At 36.3% G+C, this 20,056-nt stretch overlaps 2 protein-coding genes and 1 pseudogene across 2 annotated transcripts; all 3 read left to right on the top strand.

Annotated features, from left to right (window-relative positions):
* The first annotated feature begins 1,548 nt into the window (after positions 1-1,548).
* LOC131602993 (protein NRT1/ PTR FAMILY 8.3-like) lies at positions 1,549-6,246 on the top strand. The gene is made up of 5 exons (XM_058875231.1): positions 1,549-1,871; positions 2,101-2,206; positions 2,321-2,538; positions 3,201-3,757; positions 5,284-6,246. The coding sequence occupies exons 1-5, from the start codon at positions 1,821-1,823 to the stop codon at positions 6,104-6,106; spliced, it is 1,755 nt and encodes a 584-aa protein (XP_058731214.1). The 5' UTR covers positions 1,549-1,820; the 3' UTR covers positions 6,107-6,246.
* Positions 6,247-6,500: 254 nt separating this feature from the next.
* Positions 6,501-11,318, top strand: LOC131602994 (protein NRT1/ PTR FAMILY 8.3-like; annotated as a pseudogene).
* Positions 11,319-11,455: 137 nt separating this feature from the next.
* On the top strand, positions 11,456-12,567 carry LOC131605670 (uncharacterized). The gene is made up of 4 exons (XM_058878001.1): positions 11,456-11,587; positions 11,711-11,788; positions 11,897-12,223; positions 12,310-12,567. The coding sequence occupies exons 1-4, from the start codon at positions 11,456-11,458 to the stop codon at positions 12,565-12,567; spliced, it is 795 nt and encodes a 264-aa protein (XP_058733984.1).
* The last annotated feature ends 7,489 nt before the right edge of the window (positions 12,568-20,056 follow it).

Raw genomic sequence — 20,056 nt, 5'->3', positions numbered from 1 at the left:
TTTTCTACTAAAAATATGTATTCTCTCTCATTCTCCTCTATTAATATTTACAATGTGAAAATAATCTTTTGTCACTAGTACTAAGTTATTTAAATGACAAAAATACCCTATATATAATAAAAAAATAATATTCGTCTTTTAATATATTACAATCTGCAACCTTCGATCTTCGATAAAGTGATATAAATATATATTTAAAGGGTATTTTAGTATTTATCACTTTATTTTATTTATCATGTCCATTATTCATCAAATATCGTACATGATAAAAAGTTGTCCAATATTTTAAAGTCATATAATGTAGTATAGTGTTCTATCCAATACTTACCATTTTACGAATCAAATGCACCGAGAGTAGGGGTGCTCGCGGTGCGGTTTGGGCGGTTTTGACGAAAAAAATCATCCGAACCGCAAGAGAAAAAATAGTGCGGTTTGGTTTGGTTCGGTTGGCTTTTAAAAAAAATCCGAACCAAACCAAACCAAACTAATGCGGTTTGGTTCGGTTCGGTTGGTTCGGTTTTTTACAAATATTTTATTGAGCCATACATACACATATAGATGATAACATAATTTTGTATTTATACATTCATACACTATCAAATAACAACAAAACTCGTCATATTTTGACAACAATTTTCCATTTAATATGTAAAAATTAAATTAGACAAAAGTGGAATATTAAACATAAAATAATAGCATAAAACAATATAAAAATTATTATAACGAAACAAAAAAATAGAAGAGACGAAAGATTAGTGAAAGTGAAAGTGAAAAAGAAAAAAAGTGTTGAGAGATTAGAGAAGAAGATATGCGATAAAAACGAAACAGAAATACAGAACATTTACATAAAAAGGAGAAGGTGAAAAAGAAAGAATATAAGAGAGTAGAGATTATAGAAGAAGAGGGAAGATGTATGTGGCAAAGAAGGTGCGATAATGTTATTAGAGATTTTAGAAGATCGGGACTGAAATTATATGTGTAAGGATGAGAAAATTGTTCGTAATCATAATGCTAATGTATAATAAGTTTAAGTTTGGGTTGGATGTGAGTTAGTAAAATTTAGGTTGTAACATAGTGCGGTTTGATTCGGTTTGGTTCGGTTTACAAAATACAAACCGCAAACTGAACCGAACCGTGCGGTTTTGTAAAAACTGACCCAAACTAATCCGAACCAAATGCGGTTTTTTGCGGTTTCGGTTTGGTTTGGTTTGGTTTGCGGTTTTCTATTGGGTTGGTTTGGTTTTGATCACCCCTAACCGAGAGACTATTAACTATTAAGCAAGAGGGCATTTTAGAAATTTGGTATTCCACGGAAGCAGATCCCCTGCAACTGAACAAACAAGCACACCATCGTATAGATTGATCCAACGGCTGTTACTTAACTAATTTAGATTATCATAATTAACCCTAAAAAACGTATATATTTTACGGTCGAGATCGTTTGCATTTTATAGTTACAGTATTAACAACTACACAGTATCACGATGCTATTGACATTTCAACAAGAGAGACATGGGTTCGCTTCGTTGGCTATGTTTCTAGACGTAATCCCAATATTTATTCATTAAATTCAACTTGCATCTCAATCTCTCTTTCTCCCACGCAACGTTCTTCTTCTTGGTTGCTTATTCAGTTATTCTAATGCAAGCAATCAACAACATACAAAAGACGAAAAGTAATTGCGGCGTAGTTTTGTTGAGCATTCCAAGGATTAATTTATTTTATTCCTATTATCCATAGATAAATAAATTGCAACCTCCCTCAATTTAGAAGCACAAACTGAAAGAGGAGTTTGAACTCAATTCAGCGATATCAGAGCTATGGGTTCCGTCGAAGACGATTCTTCGCGTTTGGAAGAAGCGCTTATTCAGGTTCCCCCTCTTTTTCATTTTCAGTTGAGTAATTGAACTTCTTGAAAAGCCCTTTCACTTTAGGTTAATATCAATTGTGCAATAATCGATTTTAGGGTTAGGGTGGTTGATGAAATAGTAAACTGTTTCCTATAGTCAGTGTGTTTTTTGACTCCTCCGAGTTTAAACCATATAGAAGAAGTGGCTTTTTGCTCTATAATGAACTATTTGCTATTTTTTTTATCTGAAGGATGAAGAGAGTAAGCTATACACAGGAGATGGCTCGGTCGACTATAAAGGGAGGCCAGTGCTTAAGAAGAATACTGGCACTTGGAAAGCTTGCCCATTTATCCTAGGTAAGCCTGTTCATTTCACTTACGGTTTACGTAAAAGGTAATTATTTTTACAAAATTGGACTTTTGTTGGTAAATTTTTTTTTTATTTGAACTTTTACATGATATGAAACACAGGCAATGAGTGCTGTGAACGTTTGGCGTACTATGGTATTGCAACGAATCTTGTTACCTATCTTACTCGCAAGCTACATGAAGGAAATGTCTCTGCGGCAAGAAACGTCACCACTTGGCAAGGCACTTGTTACCTTGCACCTCTTATTGGAGCAGTTCTAGCAGATTCTTACTGGGGACGATACTGGACAATTGCCATTTTCTCCATGATTTATTTCATTGTAATTACAAACCAAATTATTTTAATTCTTCTGTTCAAATAATTCTCTACACACATCTCTCCTATGATATACTGCTGGATATGTCCTGCGTCATTTCTTGTAGAGCTGAAGAAAAGTTAATGCTTACATGAGAATTATGGGCAGATTCAAGATATATGCATTATATAGTTTTTTGCATAATGTAATATCTGATGGTGATAGGATGTCATCAAACCATTTCTAAATATCGTTTATATGTGGAGTTAAATTCTTTTATACATTTTATAGTAATTGATTAGAAAATGAAGGATGGAAGAAAAACAAATATTATACTGCTGAAGAAATATGGAAAAGGGAGAATCCGAAGACCAGTTTTGAGCATACTTTGTTCCAAAATTTCTTCCTTCCACCGCACTGCATCTACTCCATCTTTAAGTTTCTTATCATGGAAGTAACAATTTTTTTTTTTGATGAAATCCACTTGAGCATTGACTACATAGAACTCAAAGTCATTCTTTCATTTGAAACATTTTAGTTAATATTAGGAACAGCAGGTGTATGTATCAGCATGTTGTATAACAGTATTCTCACCATTTGGTTTTTCTGTGTTTCCTTTTCTTCTACATACTTTACATTCAATTGTCATTAGATGTTTTAACCGGTAACATGACTGTCTCATGCAGGGAATGGGTACATTGACACTTTCTGCATCTATTCCAGCATTGAAGCCTGCTGAATGCTTGGGTGCTGTATGCCCTCCAGCTACTCCTGCACAATATGCTGTGTTCTTCATTGGTCTCTATCTGATTGCGCTTGGGACTGGTGGTATTAAACCATGCGTGTCCTCTTTTGGGGCAGATCAGTTTGATGATACTGATTCGCGAGAAAGGGTTAAGAAGGGGTCATTTTTCAACTGGTTTTACTTTTCTATCAACATAGGAGCCCTTATATCAAGCAGTTTTATTGTGTGGATTCAAGAAAATGCAGGCTGGGGTCTTGGATTTGGCATTCCTGCTTTATTCATGGGATTAGCTATCGGAAGCTTCTTTTTAGGCACACCCCTATATAGGTTTCAAAAACCAGGGGGAAGCCCTCTTACAAGAATGTGCCAGGTTGTGGCCGCATCTTTTCGGAAACGGAATCTTACTGTCCCTGAGGATAGTAGTCTCCTGTATGAGACACCAGACAAGAGCTCTGCAATCGAAGGAAGTCGGAAACTACAGCATAGTGATGAACTAAGGTGATTGTGCCCTTACTTTGACTTTACTGTTATAATGTTCTCATTTCTCAGCTTTGGTCACACTGTCAAAAAAACAAGGGAGCATGTTCAATGAATAATAATAATTTATTCCTTATATTCTTGTCAATGTGCAATGCACCTTCCTGCCAAACTCAAAGTTTACTAAGGGTTCCATTGGCCGGTCAAAGCCTTGTCTGTCCCATCTGACAAGGCCTGATAGGATTGTCAAGATTAGCTACCTTTAGGTTTTGTAACTATGGTAACTTTCTCTCTATCCCTCTTAACCATCATTCTCTCTCATCTAACATCTATCTTCAAAGTGTACTAAAGTTATCAAAGTTATCAAACTCTGTAGTTACCCAATCCTTTCCTGAGAGGTTTGGATAACTAATAATAATATCACCTTACTTTCTCTAGTGTTTGGAGTTCATATCAAATAGCCAAACATTATCTAGCCATGCACTCTCAGAGATGATTTCAGTATGACACTATTTAGCAATGACACCCTTACTATTACCCTTCTTGCATCTCTTTTTTTCTTATCTACAACTCTCAGTGGTTGGTACCGATATGCTGCCATCCCATCATCAAACACCACATTTGTCACAATCATCAAACTTGGGATACTGCTTATAGAGTGCAATTTGGTTTTACATACTCTTATCCAAAAGTTCAACATGTGTGGATATTTCCACATTTTTTATGCGAGATTTTCATTAATTAAACTATCACAATATTTGGTTTTTATGGCTAATACCAACAACATACTGTTTTAAAATGTCATGAGGGAACCTTGGATGGGATAAGATAGATGGTATAAATGTCACTTGATCTACGATATTTCATCCACACACATTATGTATTAATTGCATTGCTTTTGAGATCAGTAATGGGGGGAAATTTCTTCGGTGCACTTACATTTTCCAGTGTCTTGATGTGTACGCATTTAATATGAAAGCAAATTTGTAACTCCTGATACTGGTAGCTTATCAAGTTATCATGTCCCCTAGTTTTGTTGCTTAACTAATCGTGATTAGATATTTATGTTGAACATTTTAGATTTTTCATTCATCACTCAACTTTGCACATAATTTACCTATCTGGATTGTTAAAAATAACTTTACAAGCTTTACTTGTCGAATATAGATTGATATTATCACGGGATGAACTTGCTATGTTTCATTATTTTTCAAGACGGATGAGAAAATATTAGATTGTTGTCAGGGTTTCTCTTTTGAGTAGGTTAATGGAAGACTCATTGTTTTCTTGCTTCTCTTTTTCCTATTTGAAAGAATGATAGAATGTTAATTTCATGGATAGTTTTGTAGGATAGACTGCATGTAAACAATTTTCTTTTACAAAGTCTTCAGTAGGTTGAGAAATCCTTTTGCTAAATTTACATATTTAGTTTTTGTCCTAATAATAATTTGATTTGTTATGGATACTTGTTTAAGTATGCTTACTTGCTTTGGAAGATTCCACGCACTCGTTAACTGAACTTTTTACTTTCCTTTATTTTAATGAAGGTGTCTTGACAGAGCAGCTGTAGTCTCTGATGATGAGAGGAAAAGTGGTGACTATTCTAACCTGTGGAGACTTTGCACTGTGACACAGGTGGAGGAATTAAAAATCTTGATCCGCATGTTTCCAGTTTGGGCTACTGGCATAGTTTTTTCTGCGGTCTATGCCCAGATGTCAACAATGTTTGTGGAACAAGGAACTATGATGGACACTAGAATTGGTTCTTTCAGAATACCACCAGCTTCCCTCTCAACTTTTGATGTAGTAAGTGTTATTTTCTGGGTTCCTGTCTATGACAGGTTTATAGTTCCCATTGCAAGAAAATTTACTGGCAAAGAAAGGGGATTTTCAGAGTTGCAAAGAATGGGAATTGGTCTTTTTATTTCAGTCCTGTGCATGTCAGCTGCTGCTATTGTGGAGATTAAGCGTCTGCAGCTTGCAAAAGAGCTCGACCTTGTTGATAAAGCTGTCCCTGTACCCCTTACTATACTTTTGCAAATCCCTCAGTATTTCTTATTGGGAGCAGCAGAAGTATTCACCTTTGTGGGGCAGCTTGAGTTCTTCTATGACCAATCTCCAGATGCTATGCGAAGTTTATGCAGTGCTCTGTCGCTTCTGACTACTTCACTCGGGAATTACTTGAGTTCATTCATTCTCACTGTGGTACTTTACTTCACTACACGAGGGGGAAGTCCTGGATGGATTCCGGATAACTTGAACAAAGGTCATCTCGATTACTTTTTCTGGCTTTTAGCTGGACTCAGCTTCTTAAATATGTTTATGTACATAGTTGCTGCCAAAAGATACAAGTCAAAGAAGGCTTCATAAGGGTTTTCAGGCATTTGTTACTAGTGAACCTCGTTTTCTTAATTCCTTCTGCATTATTGTGATTGCTCTTTATGTAATATAATATGATATTATGCAATTGCGCACACCTTTCTTTCAATTGTAAAGGAAAATATTTGTTATGCCTTGTTCAAAATAGTCCCTGCCCCCTCCTGTGATGGCAGTTTATGTTCACTCCCAAAATTGCAACAAATACACTTGTAACTAATGATATCTAAAAGATTGATCCCCATTGATGTGATTTTTGTTTTTTTGATACATTAGTGAAATTGACTAAAATAGCCAGGACAAAAGTTAGGGGATTAAGATTAAAAAAAAAACACGTGAGCAAAAGAAATAATTAACCTATCATTGATATTTTAAAATAATAAATAATATGAGACAATCAAATATTCTAAATATAAAACTTAATTTGATAGAAATATAGAGTATAAAGAGTTTTAAGATGACATTATATCAAACTTTACATCAGCAACTTATTTACGTTAATGCAAAAATATAAATAAATGTTAGTGTCAAATATCGAACCCTAAATCAACCGCTTACAATTATTTAACTCAACTAACATTTATTTGTTGAGCTATCTCACCCATCATTTTCAAAGAAAAAAAGTAAATTAATTATTGAGATCTTTCATTCAATATTTCCTTTTAATTTTTACTAAAAAAAATTGTATTACTTTAAATTTTGATGAGCACTTCGAATTATTATCCAATAATAAATAATTTTGTCAGCAGTCATATTATTGTCGCAAGTTGTACGCATTCAATGAGTAATTGAGATTGAAGATGCTTTTTTCTCCATTATCCATATACCATAGTGGTTAAGAGGCATGGGTTCTGCCGACATTCCGGAACTGGAGCAGGGATTTCTTCAGGTTCTGCTCTCCTTCCTTTGCCATAATATTAATGTCAGTTAACTGCTTAGATTTATTTTTACTTTTATCCCTTTTTATACTTTGTGAATTTTCTTACTTGTCTTATTTGTTGTTATCAGAACTGAATTACTCTTCCTTAATGGAAATTAAATGAAGTGTTTCTGGCTGTTATTGCCTTTCTTATCTGAATCCTTAAAAAGGATTTGGATTCTCTGTTGTTGCAAGTCTAGTTTTAACTGTTTTCATCTGTTGTATAAAGACCTTTCATATTGTAAGCTGTGTTCTAAAATCAGTTTGGTGAACTTAAAATATGAGTCAGCTGAATTTTATAAATCAAGTTACTTATTTATTTTAATTCTTAAGGGTGAAAGGAGCAAACAGTACACAGGAGATGGTTCAGTTGACTTTAGATGGAAGCCTGCTATTAAGCACAACACTGGCAATTGGAGAGCTTGTCCATTTATTCTAGGTATGCTTTTTTTTTACATTGCCCTTAATGTTTAATGTTTTAGGTGATTCATTTTCATTACTATCATACTTATGTATGTAAATGACAGTCAATGAATGTTGCAACAAACCTTGTTACCTATCTTACCACCAAACTACACAAAGGAAACGCCTCTGCTGCGAGAAATGTCAGCATCTGGCAAGGAACTTGTTATCTTACACCTCTTATTGGAGCTGTTCTGGCGGATGGTTACTGGGGACGATACCGGACAATTTCTGTTTTCTCTATGATCTATTTCGTTGTAATACTCTTAGAGTGTGTTTGGATGAGGTAATTGAAAATTTTAAAGGAATTTAAAATTTAAAGCAATTCAAATGATTCAATTGAAAGCCATTCATTTTAAATTATTTTGTTTGGATGGAATATTAAGGTAATTCATTGTTAGATTTTTGGGATCATTTTTTATAAAATATAAAATTTTTGGACCAATTAAAAAAATTGAAAAGTAAGGACCAAATTGTAATTTTTAAAAATTTGAAGGACCAAATTGTAAATTTTAAAAATTATTAAGGACTAATTTGCAATTTAAAATAAAAATTAGAGTGTGTTTGGAAGAAGCATTTTAATGAGGGAAAGTAATGTTTTGAGGGAATTTAAAATGATTTGACCAAAATCCATTGTTTGGATACAAAAATGAAGAATTGTTAAAATGATGGAAATTTATGGAGTATTTCATCTAAGTTAAATTTAATCATTTTGAAATGACACCAAAAACCAAAGAATTTGAAATTCCTCTCATGTTCCATAGAATGTATTTGTTATTATTATTTCTTCAAATTTTACAAATTGGTCCTCATATTTTCCAAAATTATAAAATTGACCCCAAAAATTTTAAAAAAATTGCAAATTGGTCCTTAATAATTTTTAAATTTTACAATTTGGTCCTTCAAATTTTTAAAAATTGCAATTTGGTCCCTACTTTTCAATTTTTTAATTTGGTCCAAAAAATTTATATTTTATAAAAAAGTACCCAAAAAATCTAACAATGAATTACCTTAATACTTCATCCAAACAAAATAATTTAAAATGAATGGATTTCAATTGAATCATTTGAATTGCTTTGAATTTTAAATTCCCTTAAAATTTCTAATTACCTCATCCAAACACACTCTTAGGGTCAATTTTTTAATTTTGGAAAATATGAGGACCAATTTGCAAAATTTGAAGAAATAATAGTAACAAATACATTTTATGGTGTATGAAGGAATTTCAAATTCTTTGGTTTTTGGTGTCATTTCAAAATGATTAAATTTAACATTGATAAAATACTCCATAAATTTCCATCATTTTAATAATTCTTCATTTTTGTATCCAAACAATAAATTTTGTGCAAATCATTTTGAATTTCCTCAAAACATTACATTACCTCATTAAAATGCTTCATTCAAACACACTCTTAAGATACATTTCTTCTCCTTGTCAGTAATTGTCTTAACACGTTTTAATATGTGACTCAATATGGATGTTTCTTGCAGGGGATGTGTATCTTGACAGTTTCTGCATCCGTTCCATCATTGAAGCCAGCTGAATGTTTGGATTCTGTATGTCCTCCGACTAGTCCCATGCAATATTATCCGCTCTACTTTGGTCTCTATGTAATTGCACTTGGGACTGGTGGTGTAAAAGCATGTGTGCTTTCTTTTGGGGCAGATCAGTTTGATGATACTGACTCCAAGGAAAGAGCCAAGAAGGCTTCTTTTTTCAACTGGTATTACTTTTTCGATCAACTTAGGTGCCATTGCATCATGCAGCTTTATTGTGTGGGTTCAAGATAATTCAGGATGGGGTCTTGGATTCGGTATTCCTGCTTTATTTATGGGGTTATCCGTTGGAATTTTCTTTTCAGGAACCTCTCTATACAGGTTTCAGAAGCCAATGGGTAGCCCTATTACAAGAATGTGTCAGGTTGTGTTAGCATCTGTCCGGAAGCAGAATTTGGTTGTTCCAGAGGATAGTAGTCTCCTGTATGAGATGCCGGACAAGATATCCGGAGTTGAAAGAAGTCACAAACTGATGCACCACGATGATCTGAGGTACTGTTTTTACTTTGAGCTTTACTTTCTGCCCTAGTGTTATTGGCCAATATAGTCAAAGGAGTATCTTTATATATGTTGAATTTCTATAAAATATTTGTGTTGATGTGCAATTTTGTCTGATGGCAAACATGGAGTTGGTTGTTTATGAGAAAATAAGAGAGATGAGCCCTGCTCCATTGTTATAGGAATTGTTTATGTTTGGGGTGTAATTTGTGCAACTATTCTGTCTGATATTGCTTTTGAGCTATTATTTGTACTATTGTAAAAGAAGACGAGTTACTTTATTATTGCACACAAAAAACACCATTTTCACATTTATTGCATGTAAACATTTTCTTTGTAAACTGTCTTTATTGCACCAAGAAGTCTTTATTGCACCAAGAAATCGTAGGCTAAAATTTGATGCTTTGACTTTTTAATTTTTTTTGCTTCCTGCTAATAATATAATTGTTAATAATGACTGAAGGATATACCTTATAAATCTCCTTGTTTTGGTTTTTTCTTGATGTTTAAATAAAGGTATTTTGATAGAGCAGCTGTAGTGTCTGATTCAGAGAACATAAGCGGTGACTATTCTAATCCATGGAGGCTTTGCACCGTGACACAAGTGGAAGAATTGAAAATCTTGATTCGCCTGTTTCTAATTTGGGCTACTGGCATAATTTTTTCTGCTATCTATGCCCAGATGTCAACCTTGTTTGTAGAGCAAGGAACTATGATGGACACAAATATTGGTTCCTTCAAATTATCCCCAGCTTCCCTCTCAATCTTTGATATGGTAAGTGTTGTTTTGTGGGTCCCCGTCTACGACAGAATACTTGTGCCTATCGCAAGGAAATGTACAGGCACGAAAACAGGCCTTTCCGTGTTTCAAAGAATAGGAATTGGCCATTTTATTTCAGGACTGTGCATGTTATCAGCTGCTATTGTGGAGATTAAGCGCTTGCAGCTTGCAAGAACGCTTGGCCTTGTTGATAAACGTGTTGCCGTACCCCTTAATGTATTATGGCAAACACCTCAATATTTCTTATTAGGCGCATCAGAGGTATTCACTTTTATTGGACAATTTGAGTTCTTCTACAACGAATCACCAGATGCTATGCAGACTTTATGTAGTTCATTGCCTCTCTTTAGTATTTCATTTGGGAATTACATGAGCTCTTTCATTCTTACTATAGTAACTTACTTCACTACACAAGGTGGAAGGCTTGGATGGATTCCAGATAACTTGAATAATGGACATCTTGATTATTTTTTCTCCTTTTATCTGGACTTGGCTTATTAAACATGATGGTATTTATAATTGCTGCCAAAATGTACAAGCAGAAGAAGGTTTCTTGATATTTTTCAAGCATTTACTGCTCTTCGGAGGCAAAGCATGTTCTGATATTTCCTTTGTTTCAGTTGGATGAATTTCCAATAATTCAAATGTTGTAACCGGTTACTGCAGGATGGTAACTGGTTACAGGGTCGAAAAAAAACACTTCTGGTACCTGATAAGTTGGTCTGGAGTGATGTAACCGGTTAGTGTAAAAGTAGTAACCGATTACACTTGAAATGTTTGGTTTTTATTTTTGGTTATGCTTCAATGGTAAACGGTTACAGCTTTTGAGGTAACCGGTTACCAGCCCGAGTTTTGAGTTTTTAGGCAGTTTTATGGCTTATTTTGGGTCCTAATTTGTTTTGTATAACTATCCTCATATAATATAACAGTTGGCTAATGATTGTATTAATTGATTAATGAAATTTAGATACTCTATCTCTATAATTATATTAGTTAATTAATGCAATTTAGATACTCTCTCTCTTTCTAAGCCCCATTGATTTGCAAAGTATAATTATATGTTCTAACATTTGGCAACATTTGGCATCAGGAGCTCTAGTTCTCATCCACAATCCCCTGTGTAAACATGAACACCGTTTTCAATGATAGAGTTCCCACAAATCTACCAACCCTAGATGGGAAGAATTACAGCAAATGCTCCAAACAAATGAAGGTGTTGTGTGGGTATCAAGATATTCTTGAAGTGATCAAGAATGGGGTTAATTCACTCGTCGTAGATGCTACGGATGCATAAAAGGTTGTGCATAAGGAATAAAAGAAGAAGGATTATAAGGCGTTGTTCTTGATTCATTCTTCTGTGGATAGTGACAACTTTGAGAAGGTTGGCGATTGCGAGTCGACTAAGCAAGTTTGGGAGATCTTGGAAAAGTCTTATGCAGTGGCTGATAAAGCAAAGGTGGTAAAGCTACAAACTCACAAACAAAAACTTGAATTGATTCAAATGGAGGAAAAGGAAACAATCAACGATTACGTAATGCAAATTACGTGATTGGTGAATCAAATCAAGTATTGTGGAGAAGCTATTTCAGAGCAGAATGTTGTGTCGAAAATCTTGCGTTCGTTGACACCAAGATTTGACAACATTGTAGTGGCGATTGAGGAGTCGAAGGATCTTCTGAGTTTGAGCAAAAAGGAGCTTCAAAGCTTTCTTGAGGCTCATGAACAAAGGATGGATGAGAGGAGTAACGACAAAGCAAAGGAGGAGGTCGCTTTGCAAGCACGGTTCAATGAAAAGAGCAAGAAGTCAAAAGGAAAATGGCTCGTGAAGAACAAAGGAAATTTTCAAAAATTTGGTGGAAAAGATTCACAAAATTCAATCCTACGAATCAAAGGGGTGAGAGCACCTGCAGAAATGGTAGCAATGACAACGATACCATGTAGTTTGACAAGTGTAAAGCACAATGCTTTAATTGTTAAAAGCTTGGTCATTTTGCAAGAGATTGCAATGAAAAACAGAGGGAACATCAATGTGATGAAGCCAAGGTTTCTAGACAAGAGTTGGATGAAGAGAATATACTCTTAGTCATGATTACAGAAGGTTATTGCAGCATCAGTGAGCTTCTAGACGACAGCAGCAGTTCCGGGAACGTTGCAGAAATGTGTGCGGAAGAAAATATTATGGTGACTGTGAGAGATAGAGCCCAAGGTAGCAAAGAATGGTACTCGGATTCTAGTTGATCTACGCATATGGTGGGTAGAAAGGATTGGTTTTTCAAAATCAATCAAGCCACAAAGATTAAAGAGAAATTTGTGGATGACACCACTTTATTGGTCGACGGGATCAGTGGTGTTTTAATCATGAGAAGGGATGGTGGTCATTCCTTGATCAAAGATGTATTGTATATTTTTGGGATCACATGGAAGACAAGATTTTGCGCATTTTGGACAGAAACAGGGTTTTGGTCCTTAAAGCTCCTATGGTTGTCAATAGAACTTTCAAGATTGAGTTGAAGGTGATGGAGCATAAGGTGTCATGCTACAACATCAAGTCGATATGAGTGGCTGTGGCATTACCATCTTGGGCATCTCAATTTTTGAGATCTCAACGCATTGCCAAGGAATGGTATGGTAACCGGGCTGCCATCCATTTCTTGTTATTTTTGGAAAGATTAATAGAAGAGGTAGAAGAAGAAGAATAAACAAAACGAAAGATTCTAAGAGCTTGTATTAACTTTTGCTCGTTGTTAGGGTATATTTTCTTTCTACGTTAATTCTTTGTATTAACCTGTGCTCGTTGTTAGGGTAGAGATTATTCCTTTCTTTACTTGATTGCTCATCATTTCCTCCCATAAGGTCTCATGGAATCCTTCAATATCCTCAATATTCTCATTATTCCTTTTATTTTTTATTGCTCATCATTACCTACCATATTTGTCTCATTCGTTTATTTTGTTGACTCAAGATTCTCATTAATGGCATCATTTATTTCTAGAATTTCATCACTAAGGGATGCAAATCTTGATCCCATTAATGCGTGATCTCCATTAATTCTCAATGGATCTTGGTTTTCCCGGCCTTCCACCGTCTTTCTTCTCCTTCTAGTCTTCTAGACTACACTCCAAGGTCCTACACAAGCCTCTTCATTTTTGTTCCTTTCATTCATTCCTCTAGTTGTTGATTCACTACACCCAATCACCCCCTCTTTATTGCTATCCCCATTAACCAATTTTCTTCATGGACATCCCTCTTTATAGTGCCTAATCTCCCACATGATAGACAGAAAAGATGAAACCCTTCGTATTAAATCTTGTTTATTATTCCCTTGATGGTAAACATGACAAGTAATGGTTTAGATATGTAATTTTCATGCACATTCTTGCAAATTTCGCCTTTCGAATTGTGTCGTATTTTATTTACTTTCACAGTCTTCCCAATCCTATCTCTAATAAAGGACAATATCTTTGAATCATAGTACTCGATTAGAAGCCCTACAACACATATCTAAATTGGTGCATCTTCAATAATATCACTGACTGGTTGAAAATTTGGGCTCCAGTCTTTCATTATTAAATAACATTCATATATAAACCAAGGCTCATCCACAAGGGTTGCGTTCTTATCATCTTCATGCGAGAAAGCCACTAGGAAACACTCATTGCCCAGGTCAATTATGGTGATCACACCTTTCCTGACCCACATTTGTTTTAATCTCGTCTTCGATGTCTTATAACCTATCCATCTCCCTAATGATTTAAATATGACTCCTCTCATCCATGGCCGATATATACGTTTCTCCTCATATTTTGATAGGAAAAAAGTTGGACAGTCATAATATCCTAACCTTCAATCATGCACTTCCTTCTTCCTCCTCCTCCTCATCTTCTTCACCATTCTCCGATCTTACTTTGCCTTGAGTGTCATCAATCTATCCTATGACCATGTGTTTGTAAGATTTACTACTAGATTCACCAATTAATATACTTTATCATATAAAAGTAGTTGGTTAATTTTATATATATATATATATATATATATATATATATATATATATATATATATATATATATATATATATTTAAAAACTCTAAATTTTAATAAGAGAAACCCTTAGTTTTAATTAAAGAACATTTATTTTTATTTTTTAATGTAACTTGAAATTCCTAACATTTAATTTAGGCAAAAAATTTTAATTTTTTTCATTATTTTTAAAAATTTATCAAATTTTTTGCTTAAACGATAAATTTATATATTGAAATTTGGATTCCCTTAAAAAAAATTCTTCAACACATTTCTTTCATGGAACACATTCTAAGTATCTATTATTTATTTATTTTTAAATTATTTTAATGATTTGTTTATATTATTAATAAATAATATTTTGCAAACAACTTGTTATTTTTTAATATGAGTGTGACAAATTAATATAGAGTTAATTATGTTAGTGGTCCTTATAAATATGTCACTTTTCAGTTTCTACAAAAAATTTCATCGAATTTTGAGCCTCACAAAATTTTCCGTCACGAATTTTGATCCATCCCGTTAGATTACTCTAACGGAGGCTTACGTGGCACGCCACGTCAGTAACAGTCAACACTAAAAAAAGAGACATATTACGGGGGGTTAAACCCCTTTAAATAACTTAAAAACAATAATTTTTTACAAGCAATTAATCAAACCGTTGGTAGGGAATTCAAGTTTTTTTTTTTTGGAATATGGTAGGAAATTCAAGTTTTAATTCAGGTATAATGGCAAGTATTTTGGATTGCAATTCAATAAAAATTCAGTTAATTGTTAAAATCGTTCCAATTCAATTTAAAACTAGTTTATATTTATAAACTAGTTTATATTCTGTTTACAATTTTAAACCAATTTTATATTTAAACTTTTAAAATTAATTTTTTAATTTTATAAAAAATTGAAAATAAAAATAAATAGTATAATTTTTATTAATATGATGCTGTGTAACAGGAAAAAAAATTGAAAATGCCAACTCATTTTTAAAATAAATATTAGGAGTGTCTCTTTTATTAAATTTAAACCATCACATTTTCTTTTAATAAATTTTATCCTCTATCTTAAAACCTTCACTCATCAGTATTGTCTGTATTACAAATGCTAACTATGAAACATACACTTAAATGAAAAAATAATTATAATATTAAAGAGAATTCAAACTAAAACAAAACGAAAAATTATGAAGTACTGTAATCAATAGTGTCATTTTTGTTGTTGTCTCTTTTCCAATTTATTGCAACATATATTTTTCTGTATTAAACAAAATAATTAAATTGATAATGAAAAAGGTAATATAATTAGAGTCTTTATATTGGTAAAAAAAAAATAAAAAATTAGAGTCTTTATCAAATTGAATTGTAGCACAACGCAAATATCTTTGGTAGCAGTTTAAGAATGGAATTTAGAACAAACCAAATGTTTAGAAAAAATAAGGAAGATATGTGTTAAAATGTATCAAAGTTCTCATTGATATTATAATAAAATATAATGATATATTTTCAGAATTTATTTTTCTAAAAAAATAGTTTTTTAGGAAAAAGAATCAAATCTTTATTTAATTTTAAGAAAAAAATTACTTTCAGGTTTTTGTACCAAAATTGGTATTTTAATTTTTAGGAAAAATTTTATTTTTGAGATTTTTTTTTCAAAAAAAAAACATTTATTTTAATTTTTTTAAATAAAAATTCAAAAAAAGTTAGTATTTTTATTTTTAGAATATTTTACTCTTTTTATGAGAAACTAACTTTATATAAGTTTACTACCAACTGTTTGATAAATTGTTTGTGAGAAATTATTATTTTTTAAGTTAATTAAAGGGGTTTAAAATCCTCGGATTCTGTCTTTTTTTTTAATTCTACCTTTGTATTTTCTTCAAATCCTTTGTACTTATTTCAAGAATCTTATATATAAGTCAATTAACAACTTTTAACGTCAAAATGGAAGATTATTTTTATAATTTTATATATATATTTATTTATTTATTATAATTTTTATTCCATTATATTTTATAATTATTAAATTATTATTTTTACAAATTTATGATTTCCATTTTCTATTCATATGTCTTTTGTTGTGTATTTTAAATTCATATGTCTTTTTTTTGTGTATTTTAAATTATAGGTCACTACTTCACATAGTAGTGAATTTGTCTCCTTCATTTTACTTTTTTTCTTAACCATAATTTTAATTAATGTTAAAATATCTTTATTCTACCATTTTTTCATACCTCTTCATGTGTTTTAATTTTGGAAAATGCTTATTGGTAAGAAAGTATGAATGCAAGAAAGACAAGAATTAAATCTCAATCATTCATTACTACCACCACCCCATGATCTCTATTGAAAAAGAAATTAAATTTAAAATCAATTTAAAACTATCCTCTAAAACAATAACAAGTGTTCATTCTTACATTTCTTATTCAAATCATTCTTACTGTTCTGGTCTGGGCCGAGCAGGCCCAACCCTTGTTACCAGCCGAGCAGGCCCAATTCCCTTGGGCCCAATTACTGGACAACAAATAAGGGCTGCCCTTCGCGAAGACTCTGGCCGAGCAGGCCCAAACCTTTGGGCCCACTTACTGGATAACCGTCAAGGAGTTATCCACGCACGAAGACCACGCGTCACGCAGCGAGGGATTCGGTCAACCACCTCCGAACCCTACGCTATGATCATCCGGAACGTAAGTCTCCTGCTGACTCAGCCCTAGCATGGGACGTTCTGGCAGTTCCCTAGCACGTGGGCCTCCAGTTGGATTTGGCCCAATTAGGGAACCTTGGCCCAGCGCTGGGGGTTATAAATACCCTCTTTCACTAGAGGGTCAGGTATTCTATTCTTAACTCTAAACCTCATTCTCTGATAGCTACTGACTTAAGCATCGGAGAACCTTGCAGGTACCCCCCCATCTTGCTCTTCAAGCCAGATATTGCGCCTTGACGATTCTCCTGATCAGGTACGATCAGTGGCGCCGTTTGTGGGAACCTTGCTCCCCCTTCTTTAACAAAGATCAAAGCATAACCTTTCACCATCGTCATGGCCAACAACAACATACCTAGTCCTGATCCCTTCGTCCTGGAACAACTGATTGAAGATTCCAGCCGCGAACTGACGAATCGCCGTCGGCAAGAACGTGCTTTTGCCGGACAGAGGCAACAGATTCAGCACATTCAACATGTGCACGGCCTTCAACAAGTCCAGAACGTCGAACAAACCCATCCTGAAGGACAAGTTCAGAACGGGGAAGACGGGCAGACCCGGCCCCAGACTGAACCAGACCAGCTCCAAGTGGTGAATGAAACTGATACCCGAGACGGGCAACCCGCTTCCTCGTTCACCCACACCTCTGGCAGACGAAGAAGCCGTAGCCCAGACGAGGAGGAACAAATCAACATTCCCGAGGGCGCTGATCCAACCGCCATCCTCCTACTCAAGGAGCTGCAGAAAACCAACCGCCTCATCCGCCTACAGGGCGACCGCATCCACAACCTGGAAAGGAAGCGACGATATCGCTCCCCCCAACGGAGACGCCATCGGTCACGTTCCTATTCCTCTTCGCGGTCTCCTCCGAGGAGAAATCGCAAGCGCAGTCCATCTAGGTCTCGCTCCCCCTCGAGAAGAAACCGGCGCCAGCGGTCTTATTCCCGCTCTCCACCTCGAAAGACTCGGAAGAATCAGAAACCTGAAACCACTGAAGCCAAGAGTCTCTCACCCGAGCAGGAGCACCGAGGCCCCTCCAAAGCCGTGCAGAAAGTCCGCGAGCATTCTCCAAAAGACAACCGCAAAATCTCGGGCAAAGCACGCACTAAATCCCAGCGGGGCAGACATTCAAACTCCCCTGAGCCTAGCGACGAAGAAGATTTCCGTAGTCCCTTGTCCGAGCAAATCCGGCGTGTTCGTCTCCCCCGGGGGATGGAAAAACCACCAGCCTTGGACCACTATGACGGGACCACCGACCCCGATGACCACATAAGGAGCATCGAAGCTGTCATGGACTACCATGTGGTACGAGGATCCATCAAATGCCGCATCTTTCCGACCACGCTAAGGAAAGGCGCGATGAACTGGTACAGGAATCTGCCCCCTAACTCCATCCACTCCTGGACTGAACTGAAGGATCTTTTCCTAAGCCACTTCACCGCGTCTCGTCGGCAACCGAAATCAGAAGCGAATCTTGAGGCAGTAATCCAAGGTACCAACGAATCTTTGAGAGACTACCTCGACAGGTTCAACAAAGAAGCTGTCCAAGTGCAGACCGCGGACTACATGAAGAGGTACCTACTCGAACGAGGGCTCCTCCCCGGGAGCGACTTCAAAAAAGCCATCAAGATTGAGGAAGTCCACTCCATGAACGCCCTCCTTCGCAAGGCTCAGGCCTTCATCAGATATGAGGAAGCAGAAGCTGCTACCACGAGAGCGTCACGGGACAACGACGCCGCTCGCAGTTCAAACCATGAGCCCTCAACTTCGAGGCGCGGGCACGAGAGAAGGAAAGACGACAGGTCTCTCGACATCAAAGAACGCCGGGGACCTTCTGGTCGTTTCAACGAATATACCCCGCTGAACGCCTCACGGGAAAGGATCCTAGCCGAATGCCAAAACACTGACTTCAAAAAGTCGAACATCAGACCCCCGAAGTCAAACCCCGCGAGGCCAGGAACCGACAAGTCCAAGTACTGCAAATACCACAGGAGCCATGGACACATGACCGAGGATTGCATTCACCTCAAGGACGCTATTGAAACACTGATCAAGGAAGGTCGCCTTTCAAAATACACACAGAAAGGGGAACCTTCCCGAAGGGACGACCACAGAAACTCTGACGAAGGGAATTCGCCGGACAACAGGCCCCTACAAGTAGCCCTGTCAGTGACCCGACCTGAAGATTTCATACCATCGGTCGGGGCACCTGCCGCACTCAGCAAATGGGAAGGATTCCCATTCGCCATGGTCGTCTCCAACGGCGGAGATCCGGGCTCCCTCACCATCAGTTCAGTAAAGAGAAAGTTCAATGAGCTGCTCAGCGCCAACGCAGACCTCGGCCCTACACTGAGAAAGTTCCGAGGGAAATCTGAACCAATCACCTTCTACCTGGAAGAACTACCCGGCGGAGCTCCAAACGCCACAATTCCTCTGCTCGTCCGAGCAAGAATGGCGAACTTCGATGTTCGACGGGTCCTAGTCGATGAAGGCAGCTCGGTCGACATCATGTACTCCCATCTCTTCCGGACACTCCAGCTGGACGACTCACACCTCACTCCCTACGTGGGTTCAGACCTTCAAGGCTTCAACGGAGCTACCACTAAACCATGGGGTTACGTCGAGCTGATTGTCACCTTCGGAGAAGGGGGGGCTTCTAGGCAAGTCAAAACTAGGTTCTTGGTGATCGACTGCAAAACCCTGTACAACTGCATCATCGGACGCCCCATTCTGGCCGAACTGACCGCCGTACCCTCCACTGTCCACCTGAAGATGAAGTTCTACACGAGGACAGGACGAGTGGCCACCATCAACGCCGATATTGAAGCAGCCAGAAGAATCTTCGACGCCTCCGTCAAAGGACTAGAACTGATCGCTCCGCCGACCAACTCCAACAAAAAGCCAAGGGCCGAAGACAAGCATCCTCGAGGAGACCAGCATCAGACAACCAACGTCAGCTCAGTCGACCTGGATGCCCGGTTTGCAGAGGAAGAACTAAAGACCGGGGAAGAGACGAGGT

Source organism: Vicia villosa, linkage group LG5 (assembly GCF_029867415.1).
Source record: "Vicia villosa cultivar HV-30 ecotype Madison, WI linkage group LG5, Vvil1.0, whole genome shotgun sequence".
Lineage (NCBI taxonomy): Eukaryota > Viridiplantae > Streptophyta > Magnoliopsida > Fabales > Fabaceae > Vicia > Vicia villosa.
Note: the sequence above shows the minus strand (reverse complement) of the source record. Positions and strands in the feature narration are given on the sequence as shown.

What these genes read in the sequence shown, in the direction of transcription:
- LOC131605670 (XM_058878001.1), top strand. Translation starts at nt 11,456, where the DNA reads ATGAACACCGTTTTCAATGATAGAGTTCCCACAAATCTACCAACCCTA. An exon ending in TGGCTGATAAAGCAAAGGTG is followed by an intron (nt 11,789 to 11,896) that starts GTAAAGCTACAA and finishes AATCAAATCAAG; the next exon opens with TATTGTGGAGAAGCTATTTC. An exon ending in CAATCCTACGAATCAAAGGG is followed by an intron (nt 12,224 to 12,309) that starts GTGAGAGCACCT and finishes AATTGTTAAAAG; the next exon opens with CTTGGTCATTTTGCAAGAGA.
- LOC131602993 (XM_058875231.1), top strand. Translation starts at nt 1,821, where the DNA reads ATGGGTTCCGTCGAAGACGATTCTTCGCGTTTGGAAGAAGCGCTTATT. An exon ending in AGCTTGCCCATTTATCCTAG is followed by an intron (nt 2,207 to 2,320) that starts GTAAGCCTGTTC and finishes TATGAAACACAG; the next exon opens with GCAATGAGTGCTGTGAACGT. An exon ending in CAGCATAGTGATGAACTAAG is followed by an intron (nt 3,758 to 5,283) that starts GTGATTGTGCCC and finishes ATTTTAATGAAG; the next exon opens with GTGTCTTGACAGAGCAGCTG.